General features: G+C 32.2%; 2 protein-coding genes across 2 annotated transcripts in view; both read left to right on the forward strand.

The window, feature by feature from the left end:
* Positions 1 to 7,319, forward strand: part of LOC144849892 (uncharacterized) — a 29,437-nt gene extending 22,118 nt beyond the window's left edge. The window contains exon 24 of the mRNA XM_078706992.1: positions 5,842 to 7,319. Coding sequence (XP_078563118.1) covers positions 5,842 to 5,848 — 7 coding nt within the window. The 3' untranslated portion in view covers positions 5,849 to 7,319. The remainder of the gene's footprint in view (positions 1 to 5,841) is intronic.
* The window catches only part of LOC144849899 (junctional adhesion molecule B-like), an 87,342-nt gene that overhangs the window by 55,757 nt on the left and 10,924 nt on the right, over positions 1 to 20,661 (forward strand). The window lies entirely within an intron of this gene.

A 20,661-nucleotide genomic window follows, 5' to 3' on the forward strand; every position in this document is an offset into this window, starting at 1 on the left:
AATTAATTGCATCAAAGTGCTGAAAATGGTGAAAAATAAGGCATTTTTAAAATGAAAATAACTCTTCAGAATGCAAGATGACCCCCAATTTTTTTAACTTATTCAGGAAGCCATTGAGTTGTAGATATGAATTCATGTACACATTTGACGTACAAAATGTTGTGACGTCATCAAATGGCCACTTGAATTTAAAATTAAGTTTTTTTTCTCTTTTGTCATATTTTATCACATTCAATAGAACGCATCTCTAATAATTTGTGCCTGATTTTCGCTCAAATTTTAGTATGTGATTGCTCAATTAATTGACTTTCTCATGACCTGCCACTATTTTTATTTTGATGACGTCATCATGCGGATGTTGTGACGTTAACATATGGCCAGTTGAAGTTAAAAAGTAGTTTTTTCATCTTTTTCGTCAAAGTTATACAAATTTCAATGAGCGCGCACAGCGCTTCTACGTGCCAAATTCTCTTCCAATTCTTATATTTATTTGCTCAATTCATTATCTTTCAAAATTGTCATCTTCAAGTTTATTTTGATAATTCCATCATACCAAAAAATTAGAACATGATGTGTGTCCCGTAATTTCACCTATGCTACACTGTATATAGATACATTATATACTGTACATATTGTATATGGCATATAATAGGCACAACTCAGCACTAAAGCGTATAATAGGATGGCATACATCAACATTTTCTGATCGTATGTTAACGTACGTGCAAAAAAATTATTTCGGTAAAATGATAAAAATGATCACCTATAATTCGTCAAAGTGACGAATTAAATTCTAGTTTGAATTGATGTTTTATTGGGGAGTTGTTTATTCAAATAAATACCATCCTAATTGGTATAATTAATGCATTATTTTGCGACACAGTGAGTCGTTTTGGCCTAAGAAGGAAGACGTTTTAGACAGCTAGCAACATAATGGGACACATATAGCGCACAGTATACATAAAGTCCTGGCAGCTTACTCAACAACTCGGCTATATCGGGGTTTCACTCGATTTCGAACAAAAGCTCTTATCATCAGTTCTCCCAACGTAATTTTATATACTTATTCCCCATAAATATACTCCTATGTTTTATGAATATATTTAATTTGATCTTTATTAATGTACTACTGTACCTTCACACGCACGGTCCGAAAATAGAACTAAAAATAAAATGGCTATCGCCACCAACGGCCAACTTAGTTGAAACCAAACATGCAGGAAGTTGCAAGGTGATTGACACACCTTACCGTGAACCCGGAAATTACTTCTACCGCGCGTAGAGTTAAAAAATCTACCGATGAGATCAGAAATTTTGTTATAAAACCCTTTATAATATCTTCCTAAGATAGAAATATGGAACAATATCGTAATAGTGGAAACTAATGTTATCACTTAAATCTACGTTTCGCGGTACATCTGAGATAGATAAGCTCGTCTATGTCAGAATTAACCATAATTTATGGCAGGTTATTGCTAAGCAACGTAAACCTCCAAAAAACATAGCAAACCCCATAAATCCAACATAAAAGTTACTGAATCGAGTAGTTTTCTACACACTTGTCCAAAAAAGAATACATTTTTGTTGTTAACTACTTACTGATTTTAGGGGGAAAACATCATTTTGTGGTTAAAAATAATTGCTGAACCTAAAAAAAAAACATAGCAAACCCCACCAAACCAACATAAAAGCTACTGAATTGTGTAATGGTATTAACGTTGGTTCAGTTTAATTTTTTTTTAATGTAAAAATCCTGCTGAACCAACATACCAAACTTGATTAAAAAGTGTTTGATTTTTGTTAATGTGATTTGGTTACTTTTAGATGTTTATTGATTTACATTAGTGGGTAATGTAGTGGATGAAACAACATTTCTTAGACCTGTACAGGTTACAAAATAATTTAAAGTTGCTAATTATAAGTAATTCAAATGACCTAAGCATTGTCTACACTAGCTAACTTTTGTTGTTGTTTTGTTGTGCTACTTGAGGTTCTCCATCTGAAGATAACATGGCTTTGATTTTATTTATTTTGATACCATACAAATACAAACAAAATCATTCGTATGGTACCAGGGATCTCTCTAAATCCAAAAAAGTTTTCCGGCTAATCTTAAATGGACATCCACCAGCCCTAACCACAATTCTCTCCAACAGTAACAAACTTGGAGTTTGCTAGTATACAAATAATGAATGTTTATGAGTGTAATGGTACAAATAATGGCATGAGGTGAATGATAAAAGGTTATATATCAACGAGGCGACAGCCGAGTTGATATTTTAACCTTTCATCATTCATCAAATGCCATTATTTTGCACCATTACACGAATATAAAACATTCATTATTTGTTTTATATAACATCTAAATAGATTTGAATCAAATGAAAGGTACGCCTAGCCAAGGCCTACATTTGATTCACATTGATTAACAGTAACATTTGGTTTTTAATAATTATATTATATATTATTATTCATAGGCCTAGCAAGGCTAAAACGGCTATACCCCTAACACTAACTGACAGGGCCTACTAGGCATATCCTACTAGCCTGAAAGACAGCAATACGAAACTGCGACAGGCAACTGGAATTAATCCAGGCTAATTATGTTTTTTCTAATGATTCCACGTCTTGTAGAGATGTTCTAATTAATTAATCAAAATCCTAAAAACGATCTAAAGCTAATTTAAATGCCTTTTTGAATTAAATTAGTACATATATATCTCCAAATCGTACACAAAAATCTGCTGCTACTGCATATCGCGGTGGTGTTTACAAACAAAAAAGAAGCAATACAACAGGTGGCACTGTTGTATTTCACAGTAATTTGTACACAATTTTTTTTCCATCTGCGAAACGTTTTTTTTTTCGTACACAAAAATGTTGTAAAAGTACTATTAAACGTTCGTTTAATAGTGCGTACTATTGCACACCCACTACCCACAATTGTCCAATCAAATGACGGGAATATATTTAGGTGTTATATAATGTAGACTATGCTTAAACCATATAGTAAAGGCTCCTTCCATAAGACCGAAATAGATAAAAATGGACAACAAAGTGAAGATAATTTTGCAATGACTAAAAGCAACTACCATGAAAGACATTTAAGCAAAGTTGAACATTATCCACAGACAAGCCTTGTAAGTACAATAAATAAGCCCATAAAACAAGCTAAACCTTTCAAACTTTTTAAAACAATGCAGCTAACAATCTAAACAAAGTTGCATTTCCTTGTTAATAGAAGTTTCAGTTAAATTTAATTTCCAAACTAAATGATTGGACGGATCGTAGTGTCATTTATTAGTTTTTTTACACTTCATACAGAAAGGAGAACTGTAATCTACTCTCATTTTGATTTAATATTGAATTTCTATTACCTTTTTTAGTTCATTTCATTACAAAAATGTAAGCTGGAAAAAATGATAAATCAATTCATTTCAGGCAATGTTTTTTTTTACTATTTAGACCTAAACATTTACAATGTTAGTACCAAAATATAGCTTTCTTGGTAGATTATTTTATTAGTTTTTGCAATTTCTAAATAAATTAAATTTTCTTTATATTGTTGTTTACTGTAACTCCAACTCTCAGTTGGAGTTACAGTAAACAACAACTACATTGATGCAGTACTGGTAGTTAATTCGATCCAAGTCGGCCCTAAACTGTCTCGGCCAAAGTCAAGTCGGGCCCAAGTCAACTCGGCCTCATGTCAACTCGGCCTCACGTCAACTCAGCCCTGTTAAAGTATGGAACACAAAAAGTGCAAAGGAAGGGGATTGATAAAATAATATTCACATTTTTTTACCTATGAATAATTCTGACTTTTTAATGAATATTAATATTTAGACAATAATACGTTTAGCAACAGAAATAAGAATGATTTCACTAACTTTCCTTTATTTATTACGTTTAATTAGATTTCAAATTGCGCAAATTGTTCAATAATCATAATAATATTAAATAATAATAGACAGCACTTTTTGCATTCCATACTATGGGGCCGAGTTGACCGATTAGTTTTTGGCCGAGTTGACTTGAGGCCGACTTGACTTGAGGCCGACTTGACTTTGACCGAGACAGTTTAGGGCTGACTTGACTTGATCAAATTTGCACACAAATTTGAATAATATTAGGCCTAATAATAAGATTAACTATTTTGAATTGCTTCAAACGTTACATTGTGGGGTTTTATCTACGCAAGAGTACATTGTATACAATACCATTGTTTCAAAAGTATTACTTTTGTTACTGATATTTTTTTTTATATATTTTTCATAATTTAGTTTAAATTTCCTTGTGCTGTAAATATGCCTAACTTTTATTTTACTTACTCTGGACGCACCTTCATTCAAGAAGTGTGCCACTCTTTCAAAATTGTGGCTATAAAATAAATTATTATTATTATTATTTAATAATGCTAATTTTAAACTGCAGTTTTGCATTTAGTTTTTTAAGCAACTTCATTACAATATTAAAAGCATTTATTTCCCAGTCTATAAGGTTTTGAGCTAAAATCTAAAGTCTTAAATTTTAATTTCATCATCTTGATCCTCTTTGTCACTCACAACACCTTGTTGCCAGAAAATGTCACATCTATGATCCATTGCTGATTCTTATTATGAACATCGTAAGCCATTACCAGGACAAGATATCACATTACACTTGCCAGAGACAATGTTTATTTAATTTATTTTAAAATTGTATTTTGACAAACCAAAATTAAGAAACTGACCTGACAGTTTCAGTGATCATTTCACGAGCACTTTCTTCAGAGTGCGACTATTTCCTGAGTCACGTATACAACCCTATTGTTAGGCGAACGCCACCTAACGGTGAGCATTTTGCTTAACAATATAGTTACTAATTTTGGTTTGTCAAAATAGAAGTTTAAAATAATGTATCTTAAAGATGTATTGTCCCTTGAAACACAAAAAAATGAAGGTCAAAATATTCTAAATTTAAATTGGCCATATCAAAGTAATATTAAAGTTATTCACTTTAAGTCGAAAATTCGAGCCAAAAGCAACAAGTTTACGTAATTAACAGGTAAATTAGTTGGATTACATTTCGTCTGGAAAATCGTCGCGAGCGAAAGTAAACAAAGATTTCAAACCATGAGTACGCATTATGCATATGCTAATTAGGATTGTTTACAACTCGTCACGGTTGAGAAGGTATTTTCACACAGATCGTGAGGAAGTTTTATGATTATGCATACAGAGAGTAGCCAAACAAGCGCGTTTCATTATGGGATATGTTTTGATCGAAAACTTTGACTGGAAGTCAAAGTTATTTTTTTAACAAAAAAACGTCTGTATTTCAGTTAAATGATTTTTTTTTTCGACAAATTTTTGGTGATAGTTAATAACTATTATGATACTTCAAAATGACCCACCTTTTTTCGAAATCTGTTATTTTTTATTTTTTTGGAATTAGTCAAAGGGACAATACATCTTTAAAACCAGATGAACATTTTCAATAATTTTTATTTAATTCTAAATCTATGTTGAATTACAGTACCATATTTTATTTTCACATTAATATCTTTCTTTCAAAACCTATTAAGAAACTTTCATTAACTTCAAAAATCTCAATTTTTTAAAAACTTTTTTTAATGGACCAAAATTGCGGAATAATTTATTAATGAATTCATTTGCAGTTGTTTTGGGTAAAGACTAAAAACTGATGTTATTTTAGGTTATGTTTGTTTTACATTTTATATATAAAAAAAGTAATCTGAATCTTGAACCAAAACTAATATTTCACCTGCTTACATTTTGTTTGAGTTTGAAAAGAATATGTTTGCAATTTGTGTCTAACGTTTTGAATAATATGTTTCAGAATGTAGAAGGCTTGCATTATGCCGACTTGGATTTTACACGGCATGCACGTTACTCCAGGAGTTCAAAAGATGACATAATACACACAGAAGAGACTACATTGTACTGCAGCATTGTTCACCATCATTCAAAATGATTAATTTAAATCACGCCATAAAGTTAAATATTGTTTTGGCGACAATGTTTTCTGGGTGATATAATATATTACAAATATGACGACGTATTGTTTAAATTATTCAATGAATGTGGTGCGTGAAGATTATGTATGCTAGTATTACATCTTATACAAACTTTTGAATAGAATACATATAACAATAATAATAATTGTTTTTACATTTTGTAGAAGCTCTTAAAATATATATTCAGAAATCATGATTTGCGCTGTTAACTATACTTTACTTCAATACTGTACACATTGTATACAGTATTACTAATCACAATGAATCAAAGAAACCCTTATATTTTGTGTAATATAGATATCATCTATGTTATAAATAATTTGTATTTAATTTGTTTGCCAAGCAACTCTAAATTCTTGCCGGAACGTCACTGCAGTATCATCTTGGAGTATTGACAAATAGCTAATATTAGAAAGATTTTCGGGGTAGGAGCTTGAATACGTTTGTTGAGAATTTGCTTGCAAACTTTCCACGTCTATCCTGGGGCGAATTTAACTATAAGTTGTGCTAAACTTAGAGCATTAAAAGAGCCTTCTGGTTAAAGGCATGTTTATACTAGGACGACGATAATGAACGACACTTATTTTCATAGTTAAGTTAACAATTACGTAGTAACCAAATGTGCATATTTATCTATTGTTGTTTTCTTCGTATAAACAGGAAAAGTGGTAAAAAAAGAATAACAAATGCTTGGTAAATTGTAGATAACAGTGCGATGAATTCTACTACAAATAGTATTATTGTGTTACTATAAATATATATAATACAATATTGTGTGTATAAATGTGGATGGGCGTTTATTAGATAGTTGGGTTTGCGGGGGGCGATTATTATTCAAAGTGATGTTTTATTGTGGAGGCGTTTATTAAAATAAATGTCAAATGCTTTTTTTTTTTTTAGTAATACAACAACATTTATTCAATATTCAATATTTTACAAAGTTTATGGGTTAAGATACACAGAAGCCAAAGTGGCTTGTCTTTGTAGTCCTAAGCATAAACATAAAACATATTATACGGACGCATTACATTAACAAAAAATGACAGTTTGAGACAGAAAAAGAAAAAAAAAACAAAAAAAAAACAAAAAAAAAAAAACACAAACACAACAAAGTGATATTAAGCTAAATGTTTACAACCCCAATTTTGCAGTAGCAATAGTAGCTAGCAATATGTTTCAAATATCATCTTTTTAATATTGTACTTTAGCATAGGGAGTGAGGTCATGTGATTTTGTTCTAGGGTAGACTGGAGTTTATTCCAGTATGTTGGTCCTTCAATAAAAATTGATCTTTTATTAATTTCTAGTCTACTGTGTGGAATATATATCTTATTTGCGTTTCTTAATGTCTTTAAGCGATCAGTTTTAGGGTTTAAATCAATCAAGTTGTTTATGCTTGGTAAATTGTAGATAACAGTGCGATGAATTCTACTACAAATAGTATCATTATGTTACTATAAATATATTACAATATTGTGTGTATAAATGTGGATGGGCGTTTATTAGATAGTTGGGTTTTTTGTGGGGGGGGGGGGGGGGGGCGATTATTATTCAAAGTGATGTTTTATTGGGGAGGCGTTTATTAAAATAAATGTCATTCTAATAAATAATACATTATTTAATTTACACAGATCATCAGATCTCCCTATGTAATTTTATAATACTATTCCCCACAATATATTCCGATGCTTTATGGCGTATATTAATTTGATCTTTATTAATTTGCAGTATAATTTTTATTTTTTAACTACCGAACCTTCACACGCGCGGTCCGATCAGAAAATAAACAAAACTAACGGCCAACTTAGTTGAAATCAGGAAGTTGCAAAGTGAACATGTAAACTTATCCTGAACGCGGAAATTACTTCGACCCGCGTACAATTGAAATTGAATTGAAAATATACTGATGAAATCAAAAATGTTGTTATAAAACCCTTTATAATATCTTCCTAAGATAGAAATATGGAACAATAGCGTAGTACTGAAAACTAATGTTATCAAATCTACGTTTCGTGGTACGGTACATCTAAGATAGATAAGGTAGGTATCCAAGGCGGAGATTTATACCGAAGTTTTTCCATTGAGCTCGCCTATGTCAGAATTAACAATAATTTATATATAGATAAATAAAGTTGAAATAGGCCTAAATAAAATTTTTAAAAAAAGCATTTTTATATAAAAACGAACTTGATAAACAATGTCTGTAAACGGATTGTACACTGTAAAGATAGCTGTAGATAATGAAAGAAAACAAACCAAACATGTATTGGTAGGATATTATGTAAAGATATATGAATACGAGTAGACAATTTGTAAACAGATGATACAAAAAATATGGTGTAAACAAAATGTTTTAAGTAAAGAGAAAATGGGTTATGGTTAGTTAATGCATGTACACTTTGATTAAGTTTCAGATTTAGCTTGTTGTCAATAAACCACTTCAAATCCACTTTAATATTTGGAAATATTTTGTTTTATTTTGTATAACTTTTGTAAAGTATAAAGTATTAATGATTATATATCTAAGTTAGCTCTGGGTAAGTCTGCTGGATGTGATGGCCTGTCCAGTGAGCACTTGCGCTATGCCAGTGGAAAACTCTCAGTTCTACTTAGTATTTGTTTTAACCTTTGTTTAAAATACGGTACGGTCCCAAGAGGTATGACTGATGTCATTCTTGTACCTATCGTAAAATCTAAGTCAGGCGGCATTACAAGCAAGGATAATTATAGACCGATTGCCCTAGCCTGTGTAATATCTAAGGTTTTAGAACATGTTCTTATCGAATTATCTGGTGATACTATAACTTCTGATGATAGACAATTTGCCTTTAAATCTAACCATGGTACAGAAACTTGTATTTTTGTTTTTAAACAAATAGTTGATTACTACTATCGTAATGGTAGCCCTGTCTATGTATGCTACCTCTACCATTGGTCACTTTTTAAGAAATTAATTATTAATGATACGCCATGTCCAATTGTACTAAAACCTTGGTATAATATTCAGTGTTTCATTGTTAAATGGGGCAAATCCTTTTCGGAGCCCTTTCATGTATCAAATGGTGTTAGACAGGGAGGAGTGATGTCTCCCCATCTGTATAATATGTATATAAATGATTAGCAACAGCAAAAAAGGGTGTGAGTTAAATAATATTAAATTTAACAACCTATCGTATGCATATGACATGGTGCTTATATCACCTTCTGCATCAGGGTTGCAACATCTAATTAAAATTTCTGAATGCTTTGCGGCCAAAAATGATATTGTTTACAATGCTAAGAAATCATCTTGTATGATAATCTGTCCTAAGTCACGGAGGATTCAATTGAAACCTATTATTACCATTAATGGCAAAAGCTTAGAATATGTTGACTCAACCACATATCTTGGTCATGTTATATCCTTGGATTTATGTGATGAGTTTGATATAAAGCGGCAATACAGATCTTTGTGTATCCGAGCCAACTCCTTGGTCAGAAAATTTAGTATGTGTTCTATCAATGTGAAATGTGTTTTATTTAGAACATATTGTGTAAATATGTATTGTGCTACATTATGGTGCAACTATAATCAAGGTACCTTGCGATCTCTCCAGGTATGCTACAATAATGGTTTAAGAATGTTGTTGCAAAGGCCTCGACATTGCAGTGCCAGCCTCATGTTTACGGAATGTAGAATTCCCTCTTTTTATGAATTGTTAAGAATATCAATATATGGCCTGATGTGTAGACTTAATGCAAGCAAAAATATTTTAATCTCAACGATTATAAGCAACGTCTTAGTTAAGTCGAAGATGCTCTCCAGATGGAATGCCATCCTGAGATGAGTAGTAGTAATTTTGTTTATTTTATTTATTTCATTTATATGTAATTTACTTTCTATGGACCAGAGTTTCCGAAATAAAAGATTGAATGAATGAAATGAATAAGTACAGTAGAAAAACTGATCAACCAATCTGATAAGTTGGTAGCGTACTGCAATCGGAATGAAAGCTATTTGTAAAGCTATTTTAACTGTCGGTCCGTATAAATTGTCTAAACACCGTTTAAATCGATGTGGTCAGTTAAACATGCAATGGTAGAATAAGATGTCAAATAAGTTAGACTATTTATATTATAATGGCTACACTAGTACAATGTTCTTTTAAAATCGGACGATAATTGCAAATCGTTTTCTTATAGCCTAGACGTAACAATTATTTTACTGCCCGGCAAGGTATCGTACGGGTTTTATACGAGAGGCAATGGTAGCATTATATATAATTGGATGTCCACATGAAAGTTGTAGTGATGTGACGGAAAACAATTCGTTACACCTACTCCCGTGAGTGCAATTGGGCATCTCAGCTATGTATTATGTATGTAGTTTCGATATACGTACTTCGTTCTGTGGTGATGACATCGATAGAAAATGTCGGGTAGCATAATGGCAGGTTATGCAATGTAGGCCTTTTTGCCAAACGCTAAACGTTTATTTAAACGTTTAATAGGACTACACGTTGCGAACAAAAATTAGCACTGTGCTTAAAAGTTTGTTAACCTAAAGAACAGCCGTGACATAATATTAAAATGGTAATATCTCTACTAATTAACTTGTTGTGATTAAAGGCTTACCCACGTAAGAGAGGATAGAAAAGGAGTGCCCATGTTCGGAAGTATTGAACGTTGAAGAACAAAATTATGACATGCAGCTAGCAGCTTTTCCTGTCATTGATTGCCCTTTATAATCCGGATGACGACTTGGAAAATCATTTCCAACATTTTTTACGCAATAAAATGGCTAGAATACAAGTAAATATATTTTCTGCAATTCTTTGTATTTGCTTTGTCGAAGCTCTAAAATCTATCGATGAAAAACATGAAGTTGTACTAAACGTTGAGTTTTCGCCTAATGGTGGAATGCCAGAATTCGTATCCGTAAGTTTCTTTCTTTTAAGCCGATAGATAGATGATTTGAAGTTGTCAAAATAGTATAGACGTACATTTGCAATAAGTATCAATATTTTTATAGTTTCACACCAGTAGTATGCCTAACTTTTATTTGAAAGAATTGTTTTTAGAATGAGTCTTTTACATAAAGTTTGGAGAATTTTCTGTATATTAATATTACTGAATTGATTGAATATTATATGACAAAAGTTTAGACCGGTTTTTTTTGTTCCAGTCAAAGTTGTTAATCAAAATATATCTCATAATGCAACGCGCTTGTTTGGCTACTCTGTATGCATAATCATAAAACTTCCTCGCGATCTGTGTGAAAACACCTTCTCAACCGTGACGAGTTATAAACAATCATAATTAGCATCATGCATAATGCTTTCTCATGGTTTGAATCATGTTAATTACGTAAACTTGTTTTTGGCTAGAATTGTTCAACTTAAAGTGAATAACTCTAATATTACTTTGATATGGCCAATTTAAATTTAGAATATTTTGACCTTCATTTTTTGTGTTTCAAGGGACAATACATCTTTAAGTTAACTGCGTATGTGGTCAAAAGAAAAAAAAAACTTGTGAATAAAATATTGACTGCATTATTGAGGGCTAGCTCATAATATGTTCTCCGTTATGATACTTCAGGCCTGTTCTTTGTACTGTACTGTATGAAAAGGGATTATTATGCCTACATTAGTAATGATCATGTTTTGTTTAAAAACTAAATTTTCGTTAATAGTGAAGGACAAAATTGTTTTGTTTTATTATAGTTTTCACGGTATTTATTCATAGCCTATAGTAACAGTGAAAGCTTATCTAATCTAACAGAGTGAGAGACATCCTGGCGAATACTATTGCTACTGAAGGAAACCAGTTGGCTAAAAAAACAGTTAGTTTAAAATGCAAACTGCCTTACACAAAGCTAAAGCTGCATTAAAAGAATATTCTGATGATTGGAGCATACTAGAAAAGGTATCGTATATGACCAAGATATAGAAGAAAATGATCAGAATATCGCTTAGAGAATATCTCTCACCATTACATTACCAACTCGATCCAAGCCAATATAAAAAGTGCTATGGATAATTAGCTTGAGTCTCAAACTCTCAGTAGCATCAAAGTGTTCATGCCGATCTAGCAGACTTGGCAGCAAAAGACTAGCTGAAATGGAAATATAGAAAGCTGAAGCAAGGCGTGAAGAGATAAAGGCGTAAAGCACTAAGCACAGCAAAGAACAAGCAAGCTAAAGCCGAAACAAAGGCAGCAGAAAAAGGTAAAAAGTATCAAAACAAATATCATACGCTGGCCACCAGTATCAGTGAAATGTCGTCATGCCTTATGTGACGCGGAATTTTCTAACGTTTTTAATTCCAGTACGTATAATACAACTATTTCAACTACAAGCTAAATTCTCAAATTATATTATTGCATCTCGAACAACACTCAATCTATTTACCACAAAATAAAACAGTTTTAATTAGTAATACTGTAATAACAGTCTAGCACTCTAGAAAAGCCAAGCCTGGACATTGCCAAGTACAGTAATACAAAACGTAACGACATAACATTTTATTACAATGTATTCCCAAACATGTCAATTCTCATTTCTGTGTAATATAAAATAGATATTACTTATATTCAAATTATATTCCATGTATTTTTTCAATTGGCGATCATCTCTTACGAAGGACTAACGCATATTATTATAGTGTTGACCAAGTTCTACCTATTTGTTGAGTTTCGATCTAGGTTTGTGGTTATTTACTTTCTGTAGGCCTGATATACGGTACAAAAACGCACATAGGCCTACCCTTATATACATTTATTATGTCGCACCGGAAGAAAAAATCGATCCCATACACATTAGTTTTGTTTCTACCTGTTTTTATTGAAGAACAAACATAACATATGAGAAGCAGCATGCCGTTATTGCCTCTCATTCCTATTATATCCATCACAAGAGTTAATTTGTCGAAACTAATTAAACACCACTGTCAGGCATCATCGTTACATGGTCGATCCCCATCCCCATCACAAACATAATAACTAGACATGAAACTCGTCACTTTGACGAGTTAGTTATCCGCACAACGACAAACGCCACGTGCACGTCATACGTTGGAATATTGCACACAGATAAAGATTATGGCATTATGACAAGAACTGAAGAATATGATATGCTGTTAGTGCTGAATTCTGTCAATTTGTGTCATATAGTATATACATGCAAAGAGTATAATCTGTATACATATTACATACAGTGTAGAATAGGTGAAATTACGGGACCCGCCATTTATTCCAATTTTTAACATGGCGACGGTATCAAAATGAAACACTTAAATAGCAATTTCTGGAGGAAATTATCTCAGGAACAACATATTAACGTGTAGAAGAAATTTGAATACGTAAAATATAGATGCGCACCCTTTTAAATGTGATGAACTATTACGCAAAATATGAAAATACGACTTTTTTTATTCAACTGCCATATGATGACGTCACAACATCCGATTGGCAAAATGTTTACATGAATTCGTATCTACAATCCAATAGCTTCCAGAAAACGTTTTAATCGTGATTATCACATTTTATTCTTACGAGCTATTACAGATTAAAATTTACTGTAAAGATGAAATTAATGACCCACGTAATTAAAATTTTTAGGCATGATGACGTCATAAAAATTAAAATATTTTTATCTCATGCTAAAGAAAGTTGATTGACCTACACAATATATAAATTTAGGAGAAAAAGGAATACAGATAAGCGTGATGCGCTCCATTGAATGTGATGAGCAATAACGAAAGAGACAAAAATCCTAATTTTTACATTCGTGTGGCCATACGATGACGTCACAATGTTTTTTTAGCCTTATCGATGCATGATCCGATATCTACAACTCATCAACTTCTAGATTTTGTAATAAAAATAAACGGTTCACGGTTTACTTTAGAAACTATGACTGTTTAAAAAAAGACATAATTTTGACGATTTTTTAAGCTTTTTCATAAAAAACGCGCACGAATTGTCTAATTCAACGTGTTCGTATGGCGTTATTTAAACTGGAAAAGGTCTAAATTGTTTTCAAAATTACTAGGAAAGACTTGAAAAATATAATTCAAGAGAAAAAAATATGTTTTTAACGCTACGTGCGCACCGCGTGCGTAAAAAATTGCGCGCCCGTGGGAATTTTTGACATGCTCAAAATGACAAGAAACGCATAAAAAGTTGATTAGAAATTAATTTTGCGCATTTTGAAATTTTAAATGCACGTGCGCGCGTAACTTCTTGTGAAACATGCCATTTTTAATCCGTAGAAAGTTTGCCCCTGATATGACTTAAATTTTGTCAAAGTGTCAATACTAAATGACTTTTGGTTTTTAATCTATAATCAATCATTGAAATTCATAAAATTGCGCGTAAGTCACGTTGCGCAACTATGACGTCATTCAAAAATAGGAGGTGCACAACTTCACGTAAATGCCCATATGTTGTCAAAGTTATGAAATGTTATGTTTACACATTTTAGAGAAACGCGACTCACAAAAAGGAAGGAAGGATCCAAGAATAATACAGAAAAACTAGATTTGAACTCGTCACTTTGACGAGTTCGGGTTATCCGCGCAAACGCAACATGCACATACTTAACCGTATGAACCTCAACAATTATTATGCCATCCTATGACATGAAATAAATATGTTTACAGTGCTGAATTGTACCTATTATGTAGCATACATCATATTACAGTATTTTACAGAATAAACTGTATATGTTATATACAGTGTAGCATAGACAAAATTATGAGACCCATCTTTTAAATCCAATTATTAACACGATGACGTCATCAAATTGACATATAAAGATAACAATTTTAGAAGATAATTATCTAAATAATTACATTAAATCAAATTTGAAGAATTTTGGGCACGTAAAAGTGAGATGCGCTCTATTTAATATGATGAGCAATAACGAAAGAGTAAAAAATCCTATATTTTACATTCGTGTGGCCATACGATGACGTCATAACACCCGAGTGGTAAAGGTTCTGCATGAATTCATATCTACAACATATCTGCTTACATATTAAATTAAAAAAATTGGGGGTCGTGGATGATCCTGAGGAGCTATAATAGATTAAAAATAGGCTTAATTTTGACAATATGTTGTCACTTTTGCAACTAAAACGCGCGCAAATTGTCTAAATCAACGTGTTCGTATGACGTCATTTTAATTTGAAATGATGTAAATCTTTTTTAAAATGACTAAGAAAGGCTGTAAAATCATAATTCAAGAAAAAAACACATGATTTTCATGCTCCGTGCGCACCTTACGCGTAATTTTTTTCGCGCGCGTGGGAATTTTTGACATGTTTAAATTGTCATGATCAGCGTAGAAAGTTGATTAGAAATTAATTTTGCGCATTTTAAAATTTTAAATGCGCGTGCACGCGTAACTTCTTGTGAAACATGTCATTTTTAATCCATAGAAAGTTTGCCCTTGATATGACTTAAATTTTCACTAAGTGTCAAAACAAAATGACTTTTATTTTTTATCCTATGATCAATCATTGAAATTCATAAAATCGCGCGTAAGTCACTTTGCGCAACTCTGACGTCATTCAAAATATGGAGGTGCACAACTTCAGGTAAATGTCCATATAATGACAAAGTTATACAAAAGATATATTTACAAGAAATAGGGGATATGCTGCTCACAAAAATCCGGGAAAGAAAGAAGAATAAAGATGAAAATGATTTTTACAATCACAAGGGTTATCCGCAACTTCTAAGTTGCGGATAACCAACTAGATTTGAACTCGTCACTTTGACGAGTTCGGGTTATCCGCGCAAATGCAACATGCACATACTTTAAACTATGAACCTCAACAATTATTATGCCATCCTATGACATGAAATAAATATGTTTACAGTGCTGAATTGTACCTATTTTGTAGCATACAGCATATTACAGTATATACAGAATACACTGTATATGTTATATACAGTGTAGCATAGACGAAATTACGAGACCCATCTTTTAAATCCAATTATTAACACGATGATGTCATCAAATTGACATATAAACATAACTATTTTAGAAGCTAATTATCTAAATAATTACATTAATACAAATTTGAAGAATTTTGGGCACGTAAAAGTGAGATGCGCTCTCGTTTAAATGCAATAAACTTTTACGCAAGAGATGAAAATATGACTTTTTGAATTAAACTGGCCATATGATGACGTCACAACATCTAATTGGCAAAATATTCACATGAATTCGTAACTACAATCCAATAGCTTCCAGAAAACGTTTTAATCATGATTATCACTTTTTGTTCTGACGAGCTATAACAGATTAAAATTTACTGTAATGATAAAAATAAGTGCCCTACGTTATTTACATTTTTAGACATGATGACGTCATAAAAATTAAAATATTTTAACTCATGCGAAAGATAGTTGATTGACGTAGACAATAATAAAATCTCGGGGGAAATGGAATACGTATAAGCGAGATGCGCTCTGTTGAATGTGATGAGCAATAACGAAAGAGACAAAAATCCTATATTTTACATGCGTGTGGCCATACGATGACGTCATAACATCCGAGAGGTAAAATTTCTGCATGAAATCATTTCTACAATTTATCTTCTTGCATAATAAGTTAAAAAAATTGGGGGTCACCTTTGATCCTGAAGAGCTATAATAGATTCAAAATAGGCATTATTTTGACAATATTTTGTAACTTTTTAAACAAAAACACGTGCAAATGGTCTAAATCAACGTGTTCGTATGACGTCATTTTAATTTGAAATTATGTCAATCTTTTTGAAAATGACTAGGAAAGGCTGGAAAATCACAATTCAAGAGAAAAAACATGATTTTCATGCTCCGTGCGCATCTTACGCGCAGAATTGTTCGCGCGCGCGGGAATTTTTGACATGCTCAAAATGTCATGATCAGCGCAGAAAGTTGATTAGAAATTAATTTTGCGCATTTTGAAACTTTAAATGCGCGTGCGCGCGTAACTTCTTGTAAAACATGCCATTTTTAATCCATAGAAAGTTTGCCTTTGATATGACTTAAATATTCACCAAATGTCAATACAAAATGACTTTTATTTTTTATCCTATGATCAATCATTGAAATTCATAAAATCGCGCGTAAGTCACGTTGCGCAACTCTGACGTCATTTAAAATATGGAGGTGCACAACTTCAGGTAAATGTCCATATAATGACAAAGTTATACAAAAGATATATTCACAAGCAATAGGGGATATGCGACGCACAAAAATCCGGGAAAGAAAGAAGAATAACAAAGAAGATGAAAAAAAAGATATTTACAATCACATGGGTTATCCTGCAACTAAGTTGCGGATAACCAACTAGATTTGAACTCGTCACTTTGACGAGTTCGGGTTATCCGCGCAAACGCAACATGCACATACGTTTAAAATATATGAACGCCGACAATTATTATGCCATCCTATGACATAATTAAATATGTTTACAGTGCTGAATTGTACCTATTTTGTAGCATACAGCATATTACAGTATTTACAGAATACATTGTATGTTATATACAGTGCAGCATAGACGAAATTACGAGACCCATCTTTTAAATCCAATTATTAACAAGATGACGTCATCAAATTGACATATAAAGATAACAATTTTTGAAGATAATTATCTAAATAATTACATTAATACAAATTTGAAGAATTTTGAGCACGTAAAAGTGAGATGCGCTCTCGTTTAAATGCAATGAACTTTTACGCAAGAGATGAAAATATGACTTTTTGAATTCAACTGGCCATATGATGACGTCACAACATCTGATTGGCAAAATATTCACATGAATTTGTATCTACAATCCAATAGCTTCCAGAAAACGTTTTAATCATGATTATCACTTTTTATTCTGACGAGTTATAACAGATTGAAATTTACTGTAAAGATGAAAATAGTTGACCCACGTTATTTACATTTTTAGACATGATGACGTCATAAAAATTAAAATATTTTTAACTCATGCGAAAGATAGTTGATTGACCTAGACAGTATTAAAATATATGAGGAAATGGAATACGTATAAGCGAGATGCGCTCTATTTAATGTAATGAGCAATAACGAAACAGTCAAAAATCCAAAATTTTACATTCGTTTGGCCATACGATGACGTCATAACATCCGAGGGGTAAAGATTCTGCATGAATTCATATCTACAACATATCTGCTTCTATATTAAATTAAAAAAATTGGGGGTAACGGTTGATCCTGAGGAGCTATAATAGATTCAAAATAAGCATAATTTTGACAAAATGTTGTCACTTTTGCAACTAAAACGCGCGCAAATGGTCTAAATCAACGTGTTCGTATGACGTCATTTTAATTTGAAATGATGTAAATCTTTTTTAAAATGACTAAGAAAGGCTGTAAAATCATAATTCAAGAAAAAAACACATGATTTTCATGCTCCGTGCGCACCTTACGCGTAAATTTTTTCGCGCGCGTGGGAATTTTTGACATGCTCAAAATGTCATGATCAGCGTAGAAAGTTGATTAGAAATTAATTTTGCGCATTTTTAAATTTTAAATGCGCGTGCGCGCGTAACTTCTTGTGAAACATGTCATTTTTAATCCATAGAAAGTTTGCCCTTGATATGACTTAAATTTTTACCAAGTGTCAATACAAAATGACTTTTGGTTTATAATCTATGACCTATCATTGAAATTCATAAAATTGCGCGTAACTTACGCTGCGCGACTCTAACGTCATCAAAAATATGGAGGTGCACAACTTCAGGTAAATGTCCATATAATGACAAAGTTATACAAAAGATATATTCACAAGCAATAGGGGATATGCGACGCACAAAAATCCGGGAAAGAAAGAAGAACTAGACATGAAACTCGTCACTTTGACGAGTTAGTTATCCGCACCACGACAAACGCCACGTGCACGTCATACGTCTTATTTGGCCTGCTACATTATAGAAATAGGTAGGAAATAAATGATTTGGGCTATACCATTCCGTTACAGTCAGTATAACCAGTAAAATCTTTATACATATATTACATACAGTGTAGAATAGGTGAAATTACGGGACCCGCCATTTATTCCAATTTTTAACATGGCGACGGTATCAAAATGAAAAACTAAGATAGCAATTTCGGAAGGATATTATCTCAGCAACAACATGTTAACGTGAAGAAGAAATTTGGATACGTAAAATATAGATGCGCGTTCTTTTAAATGTGATGAACTATGACGCAAAATATGAAAATACGACATTTTTTATTTAACTGGCCATATGATGACGTCACAATATCTGATTGGCAACATTTTCACATGATTTCGTATCTACAATACAATAGCTTCCAGAAAACGTTTTAATCGTGATTATTAAATTTTATTCTTACGAGCTATAACAGATTAAAATTTACTGTAAAGATAAAATTTATGCCACACGTAATTTAAATTTTTAGGCATGATGACGTCATAAAAAATAAAATATTTTTAATTCATGCGAAGGATAGTTGATTGACCTAGACAATTTCAAAATCGGGGTGAAAATTGAAAACGGATAAGTAGAGATGCGCTCTATTAAATGTGATGAGCTATTACGAAAGGTACAAAAATCCTAAATTTTATATTCGCGTGGCCATACAATGACGTCACAATGTCCGGTTAGCCATATTAATACATGATCCGATATCTACAACTCATCAACTTCAAGAATATGTCATCCACAAAAAGTTGACCGTCCAGTTTAGAAATTACGACTGTTTAAAAAAAGGCATAATTTTGACAAATTTTGACAAATTTTTGAACTTTTTCATAAAAAACGCACGTAAATTATCCTATTCGACGTGCCCGTATGACGTAATTTTAAGTCGAAATCATTTAAAAGTTGGTAAAATTACTAGAAAAGGCTTGAAAAACATAAATCACGCAAAAAAAATTGTTTTCAACGTTACGTACGCACGACGCGTGTAAAAAAATGCGCGCACGTGGGAATTTGTTACCTGCTCAAAATGACATGAAACGCGTAGAAAGTTGATTAGAAATTGATTTTTCGCGTTTTGAAATTTTAAACGCGCGTGCGCGCATAACTTCGTGTGAAACATGCCATTTTTTTTACACAGTCAGTTAGCGCAAGATATTACTTAAACTTTTGTTAAGTTTCAATTTAAATTGTTATATGGTTTTTGATCTATGTTAAATACGCGAAATTCGTTAAAACGCGCGTAAGTCATGTTGCGCAACTCTGACGTCATTCACAATAGCAGGTGCACAACTTCACGTGAATGCCCACATGTTGTCAAAGTTATGAAATGTTAACTTTACACGTTTTAGAGATACGCTCTGCACAAAAATGACAGAAAGAAAGAATAATACAGAAAAAAAAAAAAAAAAAAAAAGATGATGAAACAGGACAGTTACAAGGAGTTATCCGCTGAATGCGGATAACTAATAACAAAGAAGATGAAGATGAAAAAAAAGATATTTACAATCACATGGGTTATCCGCAACTAAGTTGCGGATAACCAACTAGATTTGAACTCGTCACTTTGACGAGTTCGGGTTATCCGCGCAAACGCAACATGCACATACTTAACTATATGAACCTCGACAATTATTATGCCATCCTATGACATGAAATAAATATGTTTACAGTGCTGAATTGTACCTATTATG

Source organism: Antedon bifida, chromosome 8 (assembly GCF_963402885.1).
Source record: "Antedon bifida chromosome 8, ecAntBifi1.1, whole genome shotgun sequence".
NCBI lineage: Eukaryota > Metazoa > Echinodermata > Crinoidea > Comatulida > Antedonidae > Antedon > Antedon bifida.